The 24,451-nt window shown below is 36.4% G+C and overlaps 1 protein-coding gene across 3 annotated transcripts in view; it reads right to left on the minus strand.

The window, feature by feature from the left end:
- PLEKHG1 (pleckstrin homology and RhoGEF domain containing G1) overlaps positions 1-24,451 on the minus strand; it is a 127,002-nt gene that overhangs the window by 50,351 nt on the left and 52,200 nt on the right. For 2 of the 3 annotated variants that reach the window (XM_087718296.1, XM_014059840.2), the window contains exon 2: positions 6,366-6,898. In XM_087718296.1, coding sequence (XP_087574422.1) covers positions 6,366-6,866 — 501 coding nt within the window. In that variant the 5' untranslated portion in view covers positions 6,867-6,898. Of the gene's footprint in view, positions 1-6,365; positions 6,899-9,834; positions 9,912-24,451 lie in introns of all 3 variants that reach the window. The other variant, XM_087718295.1, reaches the window with a different exon arrangement.

Here is a 24,451-nt window from a genome sequence, read left to right on the forward strand (position 1 = left end):
GAACCAGTCTAGTCCCAGGAGAGAGGTCAAGGAGTTCCTGACCACTATGAGGGGCAAGGGACCGTGGAACTGCCCATATTGGACTGGCAACGTGAGGCACCCCAGGACAGGAATAGGAGACCCCTGATAGTCCCAGAGGAGGCAAGGGGCAGAAGACAGTCATTTCCGTGTGAAGCAGGGGAAAAGTCATTTGAGAGTGTCCCAGGAAATGATGGTTCTCGAGGAGCCGGTGTCGAGCACCATGGGACAAGGGCGGCCGGCTAGTAAGATGTGGAGGTGCATCTTACCCTGGCCCCCTGAAGTAGTGGAAGCAGAATCCATCAACCAGTTGGGTGCGAGCCCCTCGGGCTCGGAAACGGCGTAGCAGCGGGAAGAAGATGGCACGGAGGCAGGCCGGCGGCCGGCAGGAGCTCTGGAGGGCCGCGGAGCCGAAGCAGGGGATTGGCAGATGGCAGCTATGTGGCCCTTCTTGCCGCATTGGTGGCAGAGCGCAGCCCGGAAACGGCAAGAGGAACGCTGGTGGTGGCCGCCACAGCTGAGACAGGCCCCGGCATCCTTGAACGAGAGGGACCGCAGCCAGTCGACAGAGGCGTCGAAGTCGGAGCGAGGCTCGTCATGGGACACCTGGCACTGGAAGGACGAAGGAGGAATAGACGCCGTGATGGAGGGCGGGAACCGGCGAAGATCCGGAGTGGACTGGCCAGCCATTTCGTGTGCCCGAGCCTTATCAACGGTGATTTTCATGGACAACTCAGATCATGACAGGATGCGACGATGGAGGTTCAGGTCGAGGAGACCGTAGATGAATTGCTCCAAAAGAGCATCGTCTAAGTCCAGGAACTCGCAGTCCATGGCGGCAGTGCGAAGAGCTGCCACATATTGAGCGATGGACTGGCCCTCCCACTGGATACAACGACGTAAATGCTGTTACCTGGCATAGCAGGAGGGAGCCGGCTCATAGTGGATCTTGAGACGGGAGAGGAGAACGTCAAAAGGAAGAGCGTGCGACGGTGAAGGAGCGGAGAGCGTGTGGGCGGTGGCAAACATCTCCGTCCCCACAGTAGTGGAGAAACACTCCCTTCTTGCGCCCCTCAGGCAGGTTGGTGAGCCCGTGGGCTTGGAGGAAAACTTCGAACCGCTCCAGGAAGGCATCTGAACTCTCAGTCTCAGGCCGGAAGGGTGCGAAGGAAGAAGCTGCGGCAAGGGCCGGAATATGTACTGGGTTGGCGTCACTCATCCTCGTTGCCAGGTTTTAAGTACGAGGTGAGGCATAAGGTAAATTGCAGAACGTTTATTAACAGGTCAGGAACAAGTAACAGTTCAGAACACGCACGCTGGACAGCGCCGCCTGACAGCTATTTATACAGATAGCTGTCAGGCCGCCAGCCAATGGGAGAGACGCAATTCTCCCGCCGGCAGCCAGCCGCACCTGGGCCAATCAGGTTATTGCGAGGCGTGGCTTGGCTGCCAGCTGCGTCAGGAGGACGCAACAAATCCTGACACAAAACTTCTCTGTTCTAATGACTATGTATAATATTGGCCTCAAAAAGGCATGGTTCATTTATTAAAGTCCATTAGTAGATGTGCAGCTAACACCTTGAAAAAAAGCACAGAGCCACATATTTTATATATATTTTCCTAAAAACTATCTGTGAACCATTTGGCATTAGTGACAAAGAAAGAGGTGGCAAATCTCTATATACTGAGCCTGACTGAAGTATTATACCTTCCACAGTTGTTCCCCTTCTTACTTAAGCACATGAACTGGACTACAGAAAATTACAAAATAAAAAGAAGGGAATTTTCTGGACAAACTTATAAACATTCTCATACTTGTAATATGCCCCTCAGCAAAAAAAAAAAAAAAAAAAAAACCAGCTTGTAATAACAGAAAAAAGACTAAAAAGATGACTGATACCGTGTTTCTCTGAAGGCGCTTATGGCCTTGTTTTCAAGGAGGTCTTATTATTTTTGAGGTGCAGGAGACGGCGAGCATGGTCACTTCATGGCTGCTGCTGTGTTTGCAATATTTTCAGGGAGGGCTTATTTTGGGGGCTGGGCTTATTTTAGCGCATACGCTCAAAAGCCAAATTGGGCTTATTACATGGGGGAGATCTTATTTTCAGGGAAACAGGGTAGTAGTACAGATCAGAATACATGAGAATCAGCCTAATAAAATCAATTAGTGAGAGAGAGGAGTTAACAGAACAAAACAAAACAAAAAAGAGTGGATTGGGGCAAGGGGAATAAATAAATAAAAGATCAATGATAAGTAAAACAGAATTTGAAGCCTGTGGTATTCAATTATCAGATAAACATTATTTATTAACTAATCTTTATCTTATTATTTACCAGAGACCCAGCATGGTGTAATGGTTAAGCATCACTGGCTGAGGAATTCTGGGAGTTGAAGTCCACAAGTCTTAAAGTTGCCAAGGTTGGAGACCCCTGGGTTAAGGCATCAGATTAGAAACCAGGAGAATGTGAGTTCTAGTTCTGCCTTAGCCACAAAGCCTCCTGGGTATCTTGGGCCAGCCGTTTTCTCTCAGACTTAGGAAGGAGGTAATGGCAAATTACTTCTGAAAAACCTTGCCAAGAAAACTGCAGGGATGGGTCCAGGCAGTCTCTTGAGAATTGGGCATGATTGAACATAGGAAAAATATGATTTAGCTCTATTAGATGTTTTATTTTCCACAATTAATCAATATTAATGTATACATTCATGTATACATAAATAAATGCTTTAAAAACTGTATTCTAATTCATGTGGATTGTAAACACTAGCTTTAAATTGCATGAAATACTGTACTTTATTTTAGAAATATTAGGGGAATTTGGAACTCAGTGGCCCTGACAGACCCTACAGCTAATTAAATTAGGGAAAACTTGGAAACGTCATCAAGCTATATAAGAGATTTTGACACTTTAGAATTAATTGGAATTCATTAGAAGTTACATAAAAATAATTGATTCATAAATAATATATAAAGTATTTGTAGAGATTCTTGTATCCAATCAGTTAAAGGCACAGAAAGTTAATTTTTGGATTTGTGTCCAAAGTCCACTGCGGGTGAAAAGGGAGATGAGTTAAAATTTGAATCCCTTAGAACACAGCCTTCTATTTACTCAATCTGTTGCAACTCTCCCTTCGTATTATTTTTTAATCTTTGAATACAAAACCATGGAGAACCAAGGTAACCTTTGTGGACCTATATTTGTGGCCATCCATAATAGTGGGCTGGTAGGTAGCTTGATGAAATTTGCAGATTTTTTTTCATAGCTCATCTTTCTCCAACTCGATTCAGTCATAAAACTTTGTTCACTTTTTCTCAGTTTTGGCTGTGACTTATTAGAGACATTTCTCACAACTAGGTCTTCAATACTAATTATTTAAATGCTTTTCCATAGTTCAGTATAGCCATATGGTATATTAATGGTTCTACTTCTTTCAATATGTTTTCCAAATTTTCAAAATGAAAGCTTTTTTTTTAAGGAGAAAAGCTAAGATACTAATATATTTTGTGCAACAAATCTAGATGTGGTGCTTGTCTTGTCATTTGCTTTGTGTCTGCACGCATGAATGCATATCAGTGATGTGCAAGATCCAAAATAGGAACTGTCCTAAAGGGAATTATACAACCCTTTCTCTTTGCTAAAAATTTAATTGGAAACTCTTCCTCGCTGTTGTTCATGAGGAAGAAAAGTTACCATTGGCAACAACAGAGCATCTTTTCTATTATAAACAGCACTTTATTGGGTAAACAGTGATTTTAATTAGTGCCATGACAGGGCAAAGGTTTAAAAACCTCTTTTTGCATGTTGCTACTCCAATAGGCTCTATCCCCTCACTGTACCATCAGCTATTTATTTTAAATTATTTCTTTTAAAACAAATGAAACAACTTAAAAGCATAACTATTGATAAAAACCAAAGGAACAATCAGAGTGTGTTTACATCCAGTACACAAAAATAATTACAATTACAGTGGCCGTTTATTTATATCAACAACTTAAACACCTTTTTCAATTTCCAGAAAGAAAAGAACCAATTTTCCCTCCAAAGACATCTGCTGAAAATTAAACTTTCTATTATAAAAACAGAACGTTCTTAATGAATGTAGCTTTGATTGTATTAATATTTGTTCTAGGATATCTTTTCTCCTCACTCAAGCATTTTTGATCTCCTTACTATTTTCATTTAAATTTTAAATAAAATGAACAACTCTAGCCATCAAAATAAGAATATTCACCTACATGAAACAAGGAAAAGGTATTTGGTCTTTAGGAATAAATGACAGTTAATACTACTATTTGTGATTATGTTACCCAGCCTGGTAATGAAACATTTTCAAGAAAAACAGCAAAGAACCCAACCTGCATGAGCTACCATTGCAATGTTATTACTTATTAAAACTAATTTTCTGCTAATTAATGATAAAATTGTAGGTAATAATGTGAAGCCAATTAAATAAACGATTAGAATATAAATGCTTAAAACCAATTGTCAAAGTAAAATTAACTAATAGATATCACAAACAGTAATCACTATCTACCATGATACTGAAACACCAGATCTCTAAAATAAAAAAGTGACTATTTCAGGATCTATTTGTAGAACTTTGCCTGCTTAAAAGATTTTTTAATCAGCTATAGTTAGAAAATGTTCCTATTTAGAAAGTGTTTTATGCCATTTTACTACTTTCTAAATGTACATTTAAAAATATTTTCTAAAAAACATCTATTACTACTGAACTGGCATGCATTTCAGATATTTTAATGGGTTCAGGAATTTGTACAAAATTATAATATTTTCCTATAAATAAATTCTAGCGTTATGATATTTTCATTTTTTTCCTCTTTGAGCAAGATTATTTCTAGTTATGTTTTCAAATGAACACTGCCATGTTTGTTGAAATTCATATGAATACTTTTATTAGTAAGCAGTTATTTTTTAAACTGAGAATAAAGGTATTTAAATACTATGTCAGCAGTACTAAACATTTAAAATGACTCCCTTATTTATACAATATGTCAGTAGCTCTGCTTGCTTTATTTCAGTTTTGTTTAAGGGTATTTAAACTTCTTTCCTGTATGGATCTTACTGTACACCAGCAGTTAAGATACCGAATACAGATATGCAGGAAAAGACTTGTTTCTGCAGATTAATTCTTTTTCAACATGCTTTTGTATATCAAATCCTGATAATCTGATTTGCCTCTCTGTCTGCTTCTGCGTGCATCATCAGACTAGTATTTTCTTTCCCTGATTAGTGATGTACTTAAAAAGAAAATTGCCCAAAGCCATACATTAAAACATTTCCACATTATGTGTAAAATGTATGTCCGCATTTAACAGGTCAAAGAAATCACAAAAAACGAAGTAATTAATAAATACATAATCCTCACCTGTAAGAATATTGTTTAAAAATCATGAACTAATAGAACTGGTGATATAGTCTAAAATCTTGAAACATATGAAGTCTCAAATTTAACATTTTATATCCCAGGAACTAGAAATAAACACCATTTATTTTTGTGTAAGTAGAAGTAAGGTACCACTAATCCCTGATTTTTAATTCTACTCAACCTTAGGTTTTCAGCTTCTAAAGGTCTAAGGGTCTTGGTTACAATGGAAATTCAAGAAGCTTCTTTTACCAGCCCGATTTAATGGGAAAGCTCTAAAACCAGTCTACTTGCAAAAAATAAGTTAGTAAAGTCTGTTTCCCAAAAAGTACCTTTAAGTACATGTACATCTTGCATAATTAACAAGTATAACTTCAAAAAGGGAAGGGAACGGAAATGATTTCAGGGAACGTAGTATTTTGCAGACATTGAAGGCTCAATATTATATTCTCTCCCTGGTTCAAATAAGTGTTTTCTTCCCATAAAAAGTATAATACAATGGGCAACTTCTCTTGACATTGCAGCTAGAAAGAAAACCACTTTATCATCCTCAAACTCAATAGTGCTAACTGACTATGCCTTGTGTAAATGGCGATTAACTTTAAAAGTAACAACTATCATTGCTATGTGTACAATTAATAAAATATCAGATTTTTGTGGGATCAATAAAATAAATAAACAAAACCTTAATAACTTCAATAAAACCTGAAAAAGAACCATTTAACAAAATGTATTTTAAGTTATTAATTAGTAATCATGTTGTCTGTCTCGAAGGATAACTCTGCAAATAAGAAATGTGTTGTTTCAATACAACCAGAAGAGCATGTATCAACTTCTAGCTGCCTGTGCTTCTCACAGCAACCAATTTATTGCAAACCTTGATCCTGGTATTCTTTCTATATTAAATTTCAGTTTATACATTCTACATTGTGGCTGAACTTAAATGAGGAGAAAACACACTTACCTTCACAATACTTCTTAAATCCTGCACATATGTTCTTTCAGTCTCTAGAATTTCTTGGACCACTCTGTCAACATACAGGAGTTTTGGACTTGTAGACTCAACAATCAGTGACATGACACAATTTTTGTTATTTTCCTTTGTTTCAGGTTTTCGTAGCATATTTGGCTTTCTTCCAATATTTCCATCAGAGAGCTGTTCCTTGATAGGGTTATTTTTTCTTAGCTCTTTGCTGGGAAACTGTTGGGTTGGGTGCAGCTCCAACTTTATGGCCCCCACTTCCTTGTCCTGATTGAACAAACCCAGATGACTGTTGGAAACCAAGGTTGTTCTGCTGCCACAGGAACAGTGACTATCTCTGGAGGATGCTGAGGAAGATGTTGAGCTGAAGCTAACCGGTCGGTCACTGTCTGACAATTCCATCACTTTGATTCCACAGTACAGGAAGTGTCGGTCTTCTCTATGTAGGTTGTTTCCTGTCTTCTTGGGAGCTGCGCCTACCATTACTGGAGGCAACCCATTAAGACTGTAGCCATCTTTGAGGAGAGAGAAAAATAAATATCAATTTTGCATGTATATTGGATTTCATTAAAAACCATTTTACTTATGCACAGAAAAGTAATCATATGGAAGGTCATCTTCAGACACTTCAATGAGTACAAGCATAGCAGGAGGAATCTGTTGCAGAACACTGCATATAAAAAACAACCCAATGAATCATCTACCAGTAGGGACTCCTATCTTTCTTTATTTTTAAACTTCATTTGAATAGCTTTTAAAAAAAATCAGCATTCATATGTCCATATTTGCGGCAAAAAACCCACTTGATTTTACACATCTTTCTAAAGTAGATGATCAAAATGATAACTAGGCCAACCTAGACAAAATTGCAAAAAAAAAAAGAACCCCAGAATGAAATAAAAAAAAAACTTTAATGGATTCTAAATTAAGTTAAAGAAAAAAAAATACATTAGTGTAGCTTTGTCTGCCTGAATATAAACAAAACTATTAATCTCTGATCCATAGAAACTTAGAAGTTCAGAAATACCCATTCCAACAATATAGAAATTCTTAACAAACTGCAAACACTTAATATGACTATGAAGAAAAACCACTGTCACACAAAAATGTATAGTGGGCAAGGGGAGAGACTATAATTTCTAACAACAAATAATATACAGATATACAGATTCAACAGTACATCTGTGAGTGATTTCTGTAGTGGCTTTATCTCCTGCCTTTCTGAGAAATAGTCCGTTGAGTCCATGTATATCAACAACGAATCAACAGCATCCATAATATCAACTGCATCCATAATATCCAAACAAAAGAGAATGCCCAATCTGCTGCAGAAATCATCTGGGAATTGTTTTGAGCTGCATTTAACGTAAATAGTTTTACTATTATGTATCTGCATGTTGCCATAATTATTTCCCTGTAATCATTATGTTAACAACAACTGTACCTCCCAGCCCTCACTGTAGAAGAATGGTGCTTTGTATAAGCTGTTTTGTTGAAAAAATCTGTAAGCATATTGACAATCAAAAATTGATTCCTCTTCTCATTTTCTTCTTCATTAGATTTATTATGATGCCTACTCCAAAGGTCTCTTAACTGCATTATCCAGCTTGTGTGTATGAATTCATATTTTACTGGACATGTTGCTATTTTAATTGCAAGAAACCCTAATAAGCCATTAATAAAATAAATGAAATGTCTGGTTTGGCTGGATTTCCCATATTACTCATGTTTATTTATTAAGCTTGCCATATCCCTATATCTTGGAATTATTTTTAACAAAAACTATATGAATAGAAGTATTCATAATTGTCTTCTTTATGTATCCTTCCTTTTGGAACACATTATTGCTGAAAAGCAGCATAGTATATGAAACATTAACTCCTAGATATTAATAAATTATTCAAATAACACCTTGGAAATATTATTGATAGCATTTATATTTTGATTAAAGGAAGGGATCTGCACTGAAAATCTATGTTTTGAAAAAATGTAACTTTGAAGATCAGAAAAAAATATTAGTGAGTTGATAGGCTCTGTAAATGTACTGATAGGTCTGTCTGTACCACATTTTATGCTTTCTCCTTTTATTACTGTGACTCAATGAAGTCAAGTTGAACCATCAGTTCCCTTTTCCTTTTCTTGGTTAATCTGATATATGACACGTTGTTCTTATTAACTGGATTACATTCTCCTGGAATATCATTTTATAGACATAACTTTTATAGTAGGTTTGCCAAAAATTATTGGGTTGTTCAAATTAGAAATTTTTAATTATTTTTAACATTTTAATTTAAGGAAATGTCTACAAGTATTTAAACTAGTTCCTGAAGACTTTAACTGTGAGCCCCTTCAATTATCCTGACATAAGAATTGCATGGCATCAAGAGTTGGTTTAAATAAAAGAGCATTGTTATGGTTTATCTATGTAATATGAAGTTAATTATTGTTGACACTATAATTACTGAAAACTGAAGATTTATTATAAGCAATAAAGTGTGCATTTCTTCAGCAAAGTAACAGAAAAATTATTTCCTTTGATTTCTGATCAAGAAACATTTTAAATTACAAAGTAAAGAATAATAACTACTCTTCAGTAGTAGACTGATTGGAAATCTGGGTAAATGAGATAAATGGAAAACCTTTCCTTTAATTTATCAGAAGACATCTAGCTAAAACATAAAATACAATAAGAGTATATTTGATAAGCTGCTTTAGATATCTCAGCTGAAGTACAGAGTTCCTATTTCATTCAATCATCCTATAGCCTTTCTTCCTGTTCATTGCTATGTTGTCTCAATTACAGACAGCCCAAAAGTACCACTAAACTGTATTTGCTTTGTCAACACTATACAAAGAGAATCTGAGAATTCCTACAGTTTAACAAAAGAAAAACAGTGTTTATTCTAATTTTATGACTTTTTATTCTTCCCAAATGCAATGAAAAACAACTGTAATAGATTTTAATGTCACAAGCCTTCAGAAACAGAAGCTTGACAAAAAACAAGAGAAAACCAGTTCTAGTGATGTCACCTGAATATAATAGTTTTGTCTCTAAATCAAAAATCAATGAACACAAGTTGTTATCAAATATACACACAAAGATATGTCATAATCCAGACATACAGAGAGAGACCAATGATAGATGAGGGGATACCAGTAAATGCAATCCCATTCTTATTCCTCTTCAAACCCTGCCTGCAAACAATATGTATGTTTTGGACTAGATTCAGGATTCACATGAAAATAAAAGAAAATGAAAAGTGTGCTTGTTGACAGAATTGCTGCTGTATGCTAGCTAGAAAGGTCAGAGTAATAATATATAGTAAAATAATTCAGCATATTTTCTATTTAGACTGGTCTGGTCTACACCAATTGGCAGCATACCAAGGTACATTTTTCTCATCATGTTATTATTTTTTAACCTGGCAAGGATTGGCATTTTCTTACTTACATCAAAGATCAAATAACTCAAATGGCTAGGTACTGCTGCCTAGCTGCAAATAAGCCTTTACACTCTTTGGAATTTTGCTAGAAGAAAAAAAGAAAAGAAAAGAAAAGAAGAAACTAGTAAGTAATATCCTATACATCACATTATCCTTGAGATTCCTTCAATTTCTGTGATCCTATGACAGGAAAGAGCAATCTGCAGCCCAGGACTAAACCAATATCTGAAACCTTCCCTTTTTTTGTAGCCTTTCAATTGCCCACTAATCACTACTTTTCAAATCTCAAAAGTAAATAACCATTTTAAAAATTAAGTATTAATTTTAAGCACCCAAAAACTAATAAATTAAGCCATACAATCATTTTGACACACCCTTTAACTCCCTTTCAAACTCAGGAGGAAAAATCTTCATCCATTTGTAGCATTATCCCATCTTTTGAAGTTCATGTCTTCTTCCAAAATATCTATTATAAACTAAAGGCACTCAAAGACTCCTCTGCAAGATATTTCTACAAAAATCTCACTATGATGCTTAACACAGAGCTTTCAAAGTGGCAACTTTTACTCAGTTATTTTCAATCTATGACGATTAGTTAGATAATTCATTTCAATAGTTCTCCTATTCTTCATATCATTTGCTATTAGATAAGAGATAAATGTAGATAAAACTACAGTGGGGTAGATTTGAATGAAATCTCCATGATGGCACATGGACAACTTATTTAACTCCAACCTGAAACTTGATTCAGAGGTCAGAAAGTCAAATTCTCCATATTTTCTTAGTATCTTCAATTGACAAAGGTGTGTTAAGTTGGTTTGGTTTGGCTAAATGCTGGAAAGAGAACTAATTGCACTTATCACCACACTGCTAGGAAATATAGTTTAGTAACGTGATCCTTTCTCACTCATAACTTTCCACAAATGTAGTAATGTTCCCCACCCTGTCTGACTTCCTCCCTGTGAGGTTACATACTGCTTGCTGATATTCTAAACAAAGATTAAACATACACACACAGACAAAGCTGTAGATATAGTTTCTCTGAAAGTTTGAGAACTATGTTACCTCCACAGCCACAGATAACTAAAATTAAAAACATGCATTTTAAAAACACATATGAACCCAGCTTTCCAATGCAAATGATATGAAGTTCTAAAAAGAACTATACCAGTTCATGCTTTTTTGATTATGACTTCAGTAATGCTAACCCTTTAACTGTTACAACAGTCACAAAAACATCTCTTGTCTCTAGGAACTTCAAAAGTTAAAATACTATAATGTGTTTCAAAGAGCTATTTATATCAATGGCTAATACTCTTAAATGAATGAAAGTATCTAATCTAGACACTTATGACTCAGAGGAATACAATATTTTCATGCTATACCATCTACAAGTTTTAACATTATATAATTCACTGCCTGCATTTTTATTTCTTATTTTTGATCGATCAATTGTTGTTTCACAGGTTGCATTTCATGAAAACAGGAGAGGCTGTGTAGCTATAGGGCATATGCAGTTTGACTGAAAATGTCCTAATAAAATTTTATTTGAATAGGACAGTATGGTCTAGAACTGGATCAACACATGCATGCACAAAAATATCAAGCTGTTGGATCAAGAACACATCCCCCCACGCACACACAGATATCCCTGATAGCACCATGGATAGACATCCCTGCCATTTCAGTTAATCTAGACAACAACAACAAAGCAAATTAAACCCCCTATTATTCAAATAACAAAGTTTGCATTCTTTATAGTCCATAAACATGCTCTCTACAGCTTAGCACATCACAGTGATGTACAACAACCCACTGAAAAATACAAGTGATCCAAATGAGGGTCTCCACTCTCCCCCCTTAATTCCCAAGCATCGTGTAACCTTTCCACTCCCTCCCAGTTCTCCCAAAACTGAGCAAGAATTCAAGATTTTTAGCAAATCCAGTTGTCTTACAGATTCTTACCGTCTTGAGTTTTCTGTCATATCATGAAATATCCTGGAGTCCCAAGCACTTTTACGAGGGAGAATTTTCTGCAACACTTACCTCATCACTATGGAATGCCTCCAACTTTTTAAACAATGACTGAACTTCTCTCCCTCCTTTTCCTCCTCCCACCCAAAATGAGGTATAATCTACCTGTGCAACCAAAGATGAAGACATCCTTCAGTTCCAGCAGCTGCAAAATTACCACCCGGGAGCCCTCAGGTAAAATGAGTCTTATTAGTCTATATGGCTGCTTTGATAGAAATATTGCACGAGTCAGCCTTTAACTACTAAGCCCCTCACACACAAAAGGTTTTCCCTGGAACCTGATTCACAACTTTCTCATTGCCTGCACTAAATGCAGTTCTGAGCATTGCTAAGAGCTTAAAATGAAACATGACATCATTCAATTCAAGAACAGGACAATAGACACTACTGTGGGTAACTAAAATGCACACTTCACTGAGCAATCCTCTGCAAATTATTCTTTCAAGCAGAGCTGAGAAGGAAAAACATTTTAACAGAGCAATTCTTATAGCATTTTGTTGCTTGTCTTCAAACCACTGCTTCACTCCTAGCAACATTAAAAACACACAAAGTAAATATGAACTGAAGATAGGTAACTAGTATCTATTTTGTATCTATTGGTACAAAAGAATAAAAAGCAGACACACGATTTTGCTTTCAATGGGAACGTGAGCATATTAAAATGGAACTTTTATATAGCAAATTATGTAATACGGAGTTTTAAATTTAGTTTACAGCATATATAAAGGAAATGTTGTAATCTCTCTCCCCCCCCCTTTTTTTTGTTTGCTTCCAGCAGTGTTTACCCAAATTGGAAGACTGAGAATGCCATAAAGTAGTGCGTTCCTCTTCATTTTCTCCTTCAGCATTTGCCTAAAAACATAGTTTCTGGACATACGCCTTTTCTGGCTCCCACACATAGAGAGGTAAGAGATACGGAGAAGCCGCAAAGCAACATGAAATGATTCATACACACAAATTGTATTACCTCTTTCATTCAACAAAGCTCTTCATCAGAGTAGTTCTAAACTGCTTTGTAAAAGCCTATTAAAAACTTGAAATTGGTGTATTGTCAGCACCAACTTCCCAATTACAGATGCTTTTCTCTCTCTATTCACAACTGACTGCAAAATTAATTAGCATTTAACATCTGCCAAATGCCTACTCTCTCAGCTGAACTCAATACTACTCCCTCCTACTTTGATTTAATGGTGAAGCAGAATAGAATATGCCCTTTTATTACCACATTTTAATGAGAAGCTGTAAGTCTATTTAATGCATAAATGTCCCAAGCTTAAAAAATTTTAAAGGCCACAAAGGCCCTAAGACACCACTCCAAAGTGTTTTTCCACATAAAATAATTCCACAAGAGTAGATAATTCCTGCAGAAACAGTCTTCTATGATTTGTAGCAGACAATCCTAAATAATATAGTCAATTGTTTTCCCAATATTAGTTGTATTGTATTGTCCTGAGGAAATTCTTTCAATGTTCAATAAATTCAGCAATTCCTTATTTGAATGGTCCACCTGTTTATTTGTTGATTCAGGACTTATAAGCTGTAATTTTGGCCCAAGTGTTCAAGAGTCCTATATTTCCCAAACATAACAAATCATAAAAATCCAAACTTCATTTTGAATAGTCATCATCCTTGAGAAATTATTAGACAATATCATTCCTATCTCAGATCTTACATTCCTAATCAATTTCAACACCAATTCCTTGTCTTTAACTCAAGAGAACAGAACAGAAATCTATCTGAAAATCAACATTCTTACAAACCTCAAAAGCACACATAAAATCTGCTTTTTAACCCTAATCCTAAACCTTTGCTTCTGTCATCCACACAAACTAAACAGTATTTGCTTCAACAACTACAAATATGGGCAAAGACCATATACTTAGAAGTTATAGACTAAATACTTTACTTCTCATCCTCCCACCGAAAGCTTCATAATCATTTTTGAATGTATTAATATATTTTCAAGAACCAAAACCATTTTAAAACTAAATTATAAACTGAAATTATTACTATTTACGGTAACTGAAAACATGGGAATCTTAGATCACTTAACATACTTACACACACAGCCTTCCCAAATTCAATTTTAGGTGTTCTGCATTGCTATTTAATCTTATAGATATTTAATCCTATCCTGTAATTTATTCCACAACATACATTTCAACAATTTTCTTCATAAATTTTCACAAGCTGGTCTCTGGTTACTCCTGGATTCATGCTATTGTGTCATTTAGGGTACTTCTATCACTGTTGTCATAATCTTGTTCCACATTTCTAAAGCCTATAATTTGGTATTGCTTTATTACTAAAGTTTATTACTACTGGGTTTTTATAGCATTATAGTTTGGGATTATTTTTAGTGGAAGCAGATAGATGATAGATAGATAGATAGATAGATAGATAGATAGATAGATAGATAGATAGATAGATAGATAGATAGATAGATAGATAATGACAGTATCCAAAATCTTTATTGAGGCCTATTTTCTAATTTTCTTATAACATGATTGTGTCACCAAAAGGTATTTGTCACAACATTTTATCCTTATTTTCAAGAATAAAATTGTTGAAATAGTTTCAGATAATTCACAGAACAGGGAGACAAGGAGAGGAGAAAGGTGGCCCTTTGGAAGATTATCTAATAAAGAGACAGTTTATGACATAACAAGCAGTTTGTGTTTTTGTTTTTAAGTGGCATATCAGGTTTGCTTGTTTCCATACTTGTTGGAGTTATTGGTTTGCAATATAAATAAATTTACAGTCTGAGTGCTTTGATGAAAAATTAGCTTCCTAAAATAAACCAATTGTAAATGACTGAAGGAACATTGTGGTCTAAATTTCATGACTTGCAAGTATTACATTTCTTTCTTCAGTTTACTTAATAACACATAAATGAACTATAGTCAGATCTTCTGAAGGACATTGGAACATCTTCTTCCTCAAAATACAGGATGATGTATTAATAATCCTCTGCAATGCAGTACATGATGACTGAATCTATGCATCATGCTGCAGATACTCCTACATAAAACATTTTTCATCCTTATCTGTTGTTGATACATGAGAACACAGGTACATCAAAACACCTTGATAGAACTTTTCAGCAAATGCCTACATCTTCAGTAATTATTCTATTAATTGCACAGTATACTTTTTGTTAATCATTATGTTCCTTCAGAGCTGTAAAATATATTTCTCTGAGAGAGAGAGAGAGAGAGAGAGAGAGAGAGAGAGAGAGAGAGAGAGAGAGAGAGAGAGAGAGAGAGAGAGAGAGAGAGAGAGAGAGAGAGAGAGAGAGATTGATTCCTTGCCTCACAAGGGGCAACAACCTGGTCCTTTTTATCATAGATTTCTTCTCCTTTGCAACGTGAAACAAAAATAGGTAGCCACTCTCAAGACTTCTTATAAAAATATTTTTTACCTACAGTAAGCATTCAATTTTCTCAATGTTACTTCAGGGTGGTTTTTTTTTAATTCTTACCCATTTCTTCTACTGATCGACTTTTTAAAGTTTAACTTCAAGATTTATCTTGGGAAGTAGCTTGCCTCTTTGACAAATAATAGCACCTGGGCTGGGTATTCTATTGTTACTTCAGCCTTCCCATTCTCAGTAACCAAACAGGACAAGATAAAACTTTCAGAAGATAAGTTGCACAGCCCTGTTTCAAATATAAAATGATTTACAAACCTTGATATTTCCAGTTCATTAACTTTCTAGCTTCGGGCAAGATGCAGTCACTTCCATAAATACTCAACAGAGACATCCAGTTCATTTTGAAAAGTTCCTGAAAGGTGGGCCTCTCCTTTTGAGCTAATATGATGAGTGAAGCCCATTTGGAGAAGCTGTAGTGGAAGGTGCCAAACATTCTGTACAATTATCACATACATTCAGAAACAGAGAGAAAACCTCATTGCTTGAACATTCTAATGTCATTAAAACATTGCCAAAAGTATTCGCTCACAACTGATTCTGATTATGTGGATGGGTGAGCGAATACTTTTGGCAATATAGTGTAGATTGTAAAAACGGCGAGCTTGCAATTCAGGCATGTATTGAGAAATGGATAGCATTTCTCATTCATAATACAAATATTCTGAAAAGTCGTATTTATTGTCTACAATAAATTCCAGGGTTCAGAACTACTCCATAAGAGTGCTCTCCAAAAGCCACCTTCTCAATCAATTCAGAAAAATATCTTGGTCAAAAATACTGAAAGCTACTAAGAGATCAAGGAGTAACAGCATAGCTGCATCCCCTTACCCACAAAACAATCTCAGTACCATATTTTGAGCGAAATCCTGATTAAAATGGGTGGAAAATGGAAATACAGATCATCCTTGACCTATAACCACAATTGAGCCAAAAAATTCCATTGCTAAGTGATTTCCCCCCCATTTTACAACCTTTCTTGCCATTCTTTTTTAAGTGAATCAGTGCAGCTGTTAAGTTAGTAACGCAGTTGTTAAGTGAATCTGATTTCCCCATTGACTTTGCTTGTCAGAAGGTTGCATGACTCTGAGACACTGCAACAGTCATAAGTAAGAGCCAGTTACCAAGCATCCGAATTTTGATCATATGACCTCCAGGGATGCTGTTACAGTGATAAGTATGAAAAACAATCGTAAGTCATTTTTTCAGTGCCGTTGTAACTTCAGTCACTAAATGAATGATTGTAAGACAAGTTGTAATGAGTTTCATCCAAATGAATCCAGAGATGTATAGCTATCATCTCTTTGTTGTTTTGGGAAGTTAAATATGGTAGGAGGGGGCAATGGGAAGGTCTGTTGGAAAAGAGTGATTGGTTTTAAAGACCAAGGTAAAAACATCCCAAAAGCTTGGTTTTGAAATTAACAAATGACCTTTTTTCTTGATGTGTATAACTGTAACTAAGTCAACTAAATTCCCATTGTACTTTTAGCACTTCATTAACAAAATTGCTTGGAAAAAATGTGGTCAAAGCCTGGAATGCTTTACCTGACTCTATTGTTACATCCTCAAACACCCACAGCTTCAACCTTAAACTGTCTACCGTAGACCTCACCCCATTCCTAAGAGGTCCATAAAGGGGCATGCATAAGCGTACCAGGGTGCCTTCCTTCCCTGTCCTACTGTCCCATTTATTTGTACTCATTTCCTTTGTTCATGTCCATGTTTATATTTATACCTGTTATCTTGTACATGTTTGACAAACTAAATAAATAAAATAAATAAAATAAAATAAAATAGTTATAACAAATATACAATACACATTATGTTACTATATATGCCAGAAGGTTGGGAAGGGAGCTGTTAAGTCACAAAAGTTAGGCTTCAGTTCTTTTGTATCTTCCAGAAAATATATACTAGCTCCTCCAAATATACCAGTAAATCCTTAAAAGAAAAAGGATACCAAGTTTGAAAAGAATGTAGCCAAAAATATAACCCACTGGCTTAATCTGAGAAGACCCAGAGACACATTGCTATACAAGACCAATATTTTTCCAGATATGTTGGTCTCATTTCAGAGCAGTATAGAGGAAAACCACACTTCTGAATGCATTGTTTTTGCACAATATGTTTCTTTGTGATTGGAAGATATTAAGAAAATAGAAGTGTGTAAATCTGGAAAAAAAAACACCTGTGCAATAGGGAATTATGAGAGAACAATACTTTGTTTGTTTGTTTGTTTGTTTATGGGCCCTGGTGATGTAATGATTAGAATGCAATACTGCAGTTCAATTCTGCCGACTGCCAGCAGTTCAATCCTGACTGGCTCAAAGTTGATTCAGCCTTCCATCCTTCCGAGGTTAGTAAAATGAGGACCTAGATTGTTGGGAGCAATATGCTGACTCTGTAAACCACTTAAAGAGGGCTATGAAGCATTATATAAGTCTAAGTGCTATTGCTATTATTTATTTTTATTAATGAATTGTTAGCACATTTTACTAAAAGTTTTCTCTGTTTTCCTGAACTTGCTACAAATCAGATCTACAGAATTTCCCTTCTGTTCTAGGTGGGTACAAGAAAGCCTGTTACAGAGAGGAAGAATGAGCTGGAGAAAAAGGTCAACCTGTTCTCATTGTTTGTCTACATTATTGTCTATAGAATCAGATTTTTTCCAACAAATATAAAATATGCAGGTTTTTTTCCCTTGCTTTATACAATTAATACTAATCTATTTTTGTGCAAATAAAGGGTTCACAAATATTAGGACAATATCTTGGGTAAAAATCTGTTATCAGGAGCTACATTCAAAATTATTATTTTTGTTTGTTTCTTTGTTTTCCAGGCACAATGTAGCATTTATCCTATAAACTACTAAGGTTGGTAATGGTCCCACTCATGAAACCAGAAGGCAACTTCTTTTTTTACTAGTGTACAATAACTTTAAAAAAAGCTTGTTTCACAATCATTTGCAGAGAGGCTTTTTCATTTTAATCTTGAACACAATTGGTTGGTTGCATCTTTTTAAAGGTTTTGTAGCGGCATGAAAGAGGGACACAGTGGCTCAATGGCTAAGACGCTGAACTTGTCAATCAGAAGGTCAGAGGTTCAGCGGTTCGGATCCCTAGTGCCGCGTAACAGAATGAGCTCCGATTACTTGTCCCAGCTTCTGCCAACCTAGCAGTTTGAAAACATGTAAAAAATGCAAGTAGAAAAATAGGGACCACTTTGGTGGAAAGGTAACAACGTTCTGTGCGCCTTTGGCGTTTAATCATGCAAGCCACATGACCACAGAGAAGTCTTCGGACAGCACTGGCTCTTCAGCTTAGAGACAGAGATGAGCACTGCCCCTAGAACCGGAAACGATTAGCACGCATGTGCAGGGGAACTTTTACCTTTACCTAGTGACATGAAAACAACCCTTGTAAGAAGAAAGAGATACAATGATATGCTGTATTTCAACCACAACAGAGCCAGTTACCAGGCTGAAATCATTTTCAGCAATTCAAGGTGATGATTATTACCTTTCAAGCCCTACATGGAACTGGACCATGTTATCTGCAGCACTGCCTTTCTTGAAGATATGTGCAATAATGTTCCACCAGGTTGCATAGGGTGGAACAAGCTCCAGGTTCCTTCCTTCAATGTTACTCCTGTCCTATGGACACACCCCCTGGGATCTGACAGGTATCCAGCCTTTTTGCCTTCCCAAAACTGTAAAAAGCTAGCAAGTACTGAGATAGTGAGAAGTTGGATCTGGGGGGATTTTATCTGGTGGGGTTTAGAAAATTTTAGTTGAAACCCTAGAATCTAGTTTTACTGTTTGTTTGTTTTTCTAAGCCACCCAGAGTTTTGCTACATACCACAGGTGGTCATATAAGTCTTTTAAGTAAACTTTACTAGTTAGACTAGTTATGCCAAAATAAGATATCACCATGCAGAGTCAAGATAGTATTTTTCTCAAAACCAAATGCTGGTGATCTGCTACAGAACTACTCAAAGGAGTAGCTGAGGAATTTTTATTTAGTTTTTAAATATTTTAGCCTAATATTTGCTCAGTAACAATGGCCTGTTGTTGACACTTACAGTGAAGGTTCATGGTGAATCAGATGTACCTGAAGGAATAGGGATGGCATTGCAGTGGAGACTGATGGCCAGACAGTAAATGCGCTGCCAAAGTCTCTCCAAAAAAAGGAGAGATGTAAGATTGCCTACATGTACTCTGGACAACTGATTCTCATGAGTAAACTGCAATAATTAAAGTTTTTGCAATCAGCTTCTGACATGAGCAGCTAGGAGTCAAGGAATTCTACCCAAGCTCATAGTCATAATATGTCCTATATGGACACAAGGTTTGCCGAGCATCATTTCTTTGCCAACTTTGGAAATTGCTTAACTGCTTAATTGCTTATTTTGAAGAAACCATTTTGACTACTCATGGTAATATGATAAAACTATGAAAACATAAAAAGAGCTGTGGTGGCACAGTGGTTAGAATGCAGTATTGCAGGCTAATTCTGCTGACTGCCGGCAGCTTGATCCAGATGCGGCTCAAGGCTGACTCAGCCTTCCATCCTTCTGACATCAATAAAATGAGGATCCAGATTGTTGGGAGCAATATGCTGACTCTGTAAACTGCTTAGAGTGGGTTGTAAAACACTATGAAGCGGTATATAAGTCCAAGCCAGCAAATTAAATCACTTGTGTTGGTCTACTGCAGGGATGTCAATCTCGATTTCATTAAAGGCCACATCAGGGTTCTGTTTGACCTCTCATGGCCAGGGTCGGCATGGCCAGCACAACATCACTCGTGTCGGGGGCACCTATGGTGGCCTGAACACTCTGCCAGCAAAAAAGGGCTCCAGAGCTCTCTTTTCAGCTGCAACGGCCACCTGCAATCCTCTGCCAGTGAACATGGGGCTTGGGAGGGCTGCATGCAACCCTCCCAAGCTCTGTTTTCACTGGTAGAGGCACTGCAGACTGGTCCTTTGCTGTTTCTAGGTCAGCCCGATATAAGCACCCCATGGGCCAAATTTGGCCCTTGGGCCTTGAGTTTGACATCCCTGGTCTCCTGTCTTCATCTAGAATAGAACAAAATGCAATATACAAAAGAGTAATATATCTACTATAAAAACTTTAGTTTTTTCATATATTTCTCATTGACTTTTTGTGACTGAAGGGGATGTTGATGGACAGCTTTAAATTAGAATTAAAATGTTTATAGCATTATCGGGGCTATATACCTACTAGTTTTAAAACATATTACCAATTAATTGACTTCATAATGGATTGGTTAACTTGAGCACACTAGAATTATTTAAAAAGTTCCAGAACTATTTTAATATCCAGAATAATGTAACAGACTACATTATTAAATGCACTGTAACTTCCCAAAGATAATAGGCATTATATAAAGATAGTTACCAAAACGTAAGCCCCACTGAACACATTAAGAATTATATCTGGGTAAATACTAATGGTATTATTCTGTCTTTATGTAACTAAGCCTCAACAAGTGAAACTCATATTATTAATACATTCTTGTTTATGTTGCTTCCTCTGTCCAATTCCTTGGTATCAGATTTTAGATGATAAACTCCTTGGGGCAGGAATTTGTTTTCTTTGTGTAAAATACTGTGCTTCTTACTGGCACCGATAAATAACAAAACAATGAAATATAATAAAATACATAGGAAATAAAGATTGGAATGTAACATTTGAACTTTTCTGACTGCGTTGGGCCTAGTGGAGAAGTGCTTTGTCTGGAAGCAAAAAATGCCATCCTATTATGTTTGAAAAGACTGTGGAAAGCACTAGACAGAAGGATTACAGATCGGTCTTCTAATGCCAGAGCTTTTGGCTTCAGTCAGAATTTATTAGCAGCACAAGCAATCATGGAATGCAGTTCCATCTGCTTCTTGTTAACTTCATTCATGAAGGCTGCCTTCTAAAAATGATGACTTCTGAGCAATTCTTTCCAGCTCCATGTCCCAACTGAAATGCAAACGCATTTCAATCTTATTGGCAAAAGATACTTGCTCCAATGGAATACTGCAAACCAAAGAAATCTTGTAAACAGCAAGCTCACATTTGGAGAAAGATTTTCTATAGATCATCAGTCCTTGTGCCATTATTATAGATTTAGGCCTTACTAACTCAAGTTGCTTTCCTGCAGTTTTAAAAACAGAAAATTGTAAACATTTGCACTTCTATTTTGAAACGTTTTAGTCTTAAGGAGTGTGGCTTTGGCAGCTGCTTTTAGAGGGAGCAGTAGGTGCCAAACTGCAATTCAGAAAAGAAAATTAAGGAAGAAAAATCAATGTGCATTTTCTTTTTCTATAGCAATTATCTGCACCTCAGGACAGTAATACAGGATTAACTCCTACCACAGAACAGAAAGTGAAAAGGATTAACTCCTGCTTGTCTTTGTAGTAGCACTTTTCCCTTATAAGAATGCAAAGTAGAGCAAAAATATCTGCCAGCAGTTTGATGGGGCACTAGACCAGTGTTTTTCAACCACTGTGCCGTGGCACACTAGTGTGCCCTGACATAGTGTAAGGTGTGCTGTGGTAAAATTACTTTATATATAGTCAATATAGGCACAGAGTTAAATTTTTTTAACATTTTCTAATGGTGGTGTGCCTCATGATTTTTTTCATGAAAAAAGTGTGCCTTTGCACAAAAAAGGTTGAAAAACACTGCACTAGACAGATGCTTCATATTGCACTATAGCTAGAAAAGGGTAAATTGGTTCCACCTCTCAGCCAGCAAGAAGTAATTTTTTAAAAAGTGGATTTTGTAATTTGAGAGACAGGATGGGAGGTTAAATTAATTCTGAGTTCATAAATTAATGAAAGGCAATTGGGTTGAATAAGGTGAATGTTTAAAAATGAGAAGATGCCCTTGAGTTGACTTTTGTTGATTACATAGTTGGAGTTCCTTGCAAACAGGACATATGCAATACAGTTTACAGTGGCTTTTTCTAGGGTGTTTGTTCAACTCCCCATCCTATTCCTCCGGGATGCTTAAGATATTCCCCATCATTCTAGTGCCAGATTTACACACACACACACACACACACACACACACACACACAGAGAGAGAGAGAGAGAGAGAGAGAGAGAGAGAGAGAGAGAGAGAGAGAGAGAGAGCAGTAAAGGTGGACTATGTGCTACATCCTGATGAATACATGATGTAATTAATTTAGGGGAAAATTGGGTGCCTTGAGGAGATTTTACAACTCCTTAATTTATCATGATCAACAAGCCACTTCTCTTTTGGCTACAACAGTTCCTTCAGTAAATTAGTTAATATACAGAAAATGTGAAGTCAAAAGGAGTTAAATGATGCTCCCATCCTATATTCAGTTTGTGATTCTTTTTTGGGTATAATAGCCCAGAGGTAAAGCATAATGATGAGGACAGTTATATACAATTAATACACACATACACACAAACACAGAAAGAAGATTTCAACTTCCAAAGTAATGCTTCTTCTATAAGCTTCCAAAATCTTATTACCTGAGGACTGAAATACCAATAGCTTTTTAAAAATAAAAATCTTGCTTTTCTTCTACAGTTTAGCCAATCCAAATCCTTTTATATGCAAAAAAAAGGGTAGAGTGAGTTTAAACCTGTACTTTTATAAGAGCAAGACAAGGACATTCTCACACATGCACAGTCTATTCCTTATTCCTACTGCCCTTCTAAGCAATTCCAAGTGAGATGTCTAAGACTTTCTCTTGAATAAGCATGCACAGAATAATGATAATAAACTACAGTATGAAAAGAGATTAAAACCATATTCACTGAATAGAATGTTATTCCTTTTTCAGGTAGAATATATCAAATTATTTATGACAATTATATACATAAAACATAGAAGACTTCTACACATACAAATGCATAAACATTAGAAAATAGAGAAGAGCCATCAAGAATCCAAAGACGCTTACCCTACATATGTTTCCTCTTCAACAAACAAGCTCATTCCCCCCCCCCCCAAGGCTGAATTGCTAAGGCTACACATAAACTATTAAAATCAATTGTTCATTCTACAAATAGTAATTGGCTTAAGGCTGCTCTTGGGCATTCACTCACACACAGAGACGCGTCTGTCTAGAAATGCATCTGCAAAGTGAAGTAAAAGCATTTAAATATCAAAAAGAGAGCAGAAACAGGAGGCTAATCTCCCTATAGATCCCCTCCCAACAAACAAACAAGCCACATAAATTGCTGTTGAGTAAAAGGTGTTCAGCACACAATTAACAACTCAGTAAGAGCCACCCTCCCATTCAGATATTAAAGCTGCAGCTTTGGATACCACTGCTGGCAGGCAGCCATCACTGCAGGCCTCAGTAGGAAAGGAAAGCTTTAAAGAAAAATGAAGCCTGTTGGGAAAATTCTTCTATACTTACAGTTCTGCAGCATTTTAATTCTCTCGGGGATCAAGGAGAGACCATTCATTCTATTACTAACCTCTCATATCAAATGTTAGAAAACTAAAGGCGACACTTTTCATGAAATGTTAAGGAGAACTGCATTGTTTCTCGTAATATTCTTTTAAAGCTGACTTTAATAACAGAAACTCTCTGCAATAGAAGAGATAAAACCAATTGAGAGAGGGGTTCGAGTCCCTTCCCAGCCATTTTAGACTGGTCATGGTTTTTCAGCCCAACATGATTATTGGGAATATTAGGAGGATAAAACTGGAGGGGAAAGTAATATCCATGGCTGTTGATAAACAGCCTTTTCCTGTTGAAAAATTGATCCATAATTGCAACAAAGCAAAATGCATGCTTTAGTCAAATTTAGGCTTTCTAATATTGCAATTTTTTGCAGACATGAAAGAAATACTAGGATGGTCTTCCTTAGGAAGCTGATAGGTTTGAACCTACTTGTAGCTCGTGTTTATCCATCTGTTTATTTAAGACTGATACATCTTGCTGGACTGCTGGGTCTGGGATATAGCTGTTAATGAGATTATGCCTGAATCTCATCATAAGGTAAGACTAGCATCATGCTTGCAGGAACAGGTGGGTATGACAAGGAAGAGTTTGTGGGAAATGAGAACAATCAAACTTACAACAATGGCCACACCTGACACAATCTCTGGCAATGATTGTGATAAATAGGTTTTATTTTTCCAGTACAACTTTATTTGGAACC

The sequence above is a fragment of the Thamnophis sirtalis genome, unplaced genomic scaffold (genome assembly GCF_051295495.1).
Source record: "Thamnophis sirtalis isolate CommonGarterSnake01/CBP01778 unplaced genomic scaffold, rThaSir2_p1.2 scaffold_6, whole genome shotgun sequence".
Taxonomy (NCBI): Eukaryota; Metazoa; Chordata; class Lepidosauria; order Squamata; family Natricidae; genus Thamnophis; species Thamnophis sirtalis.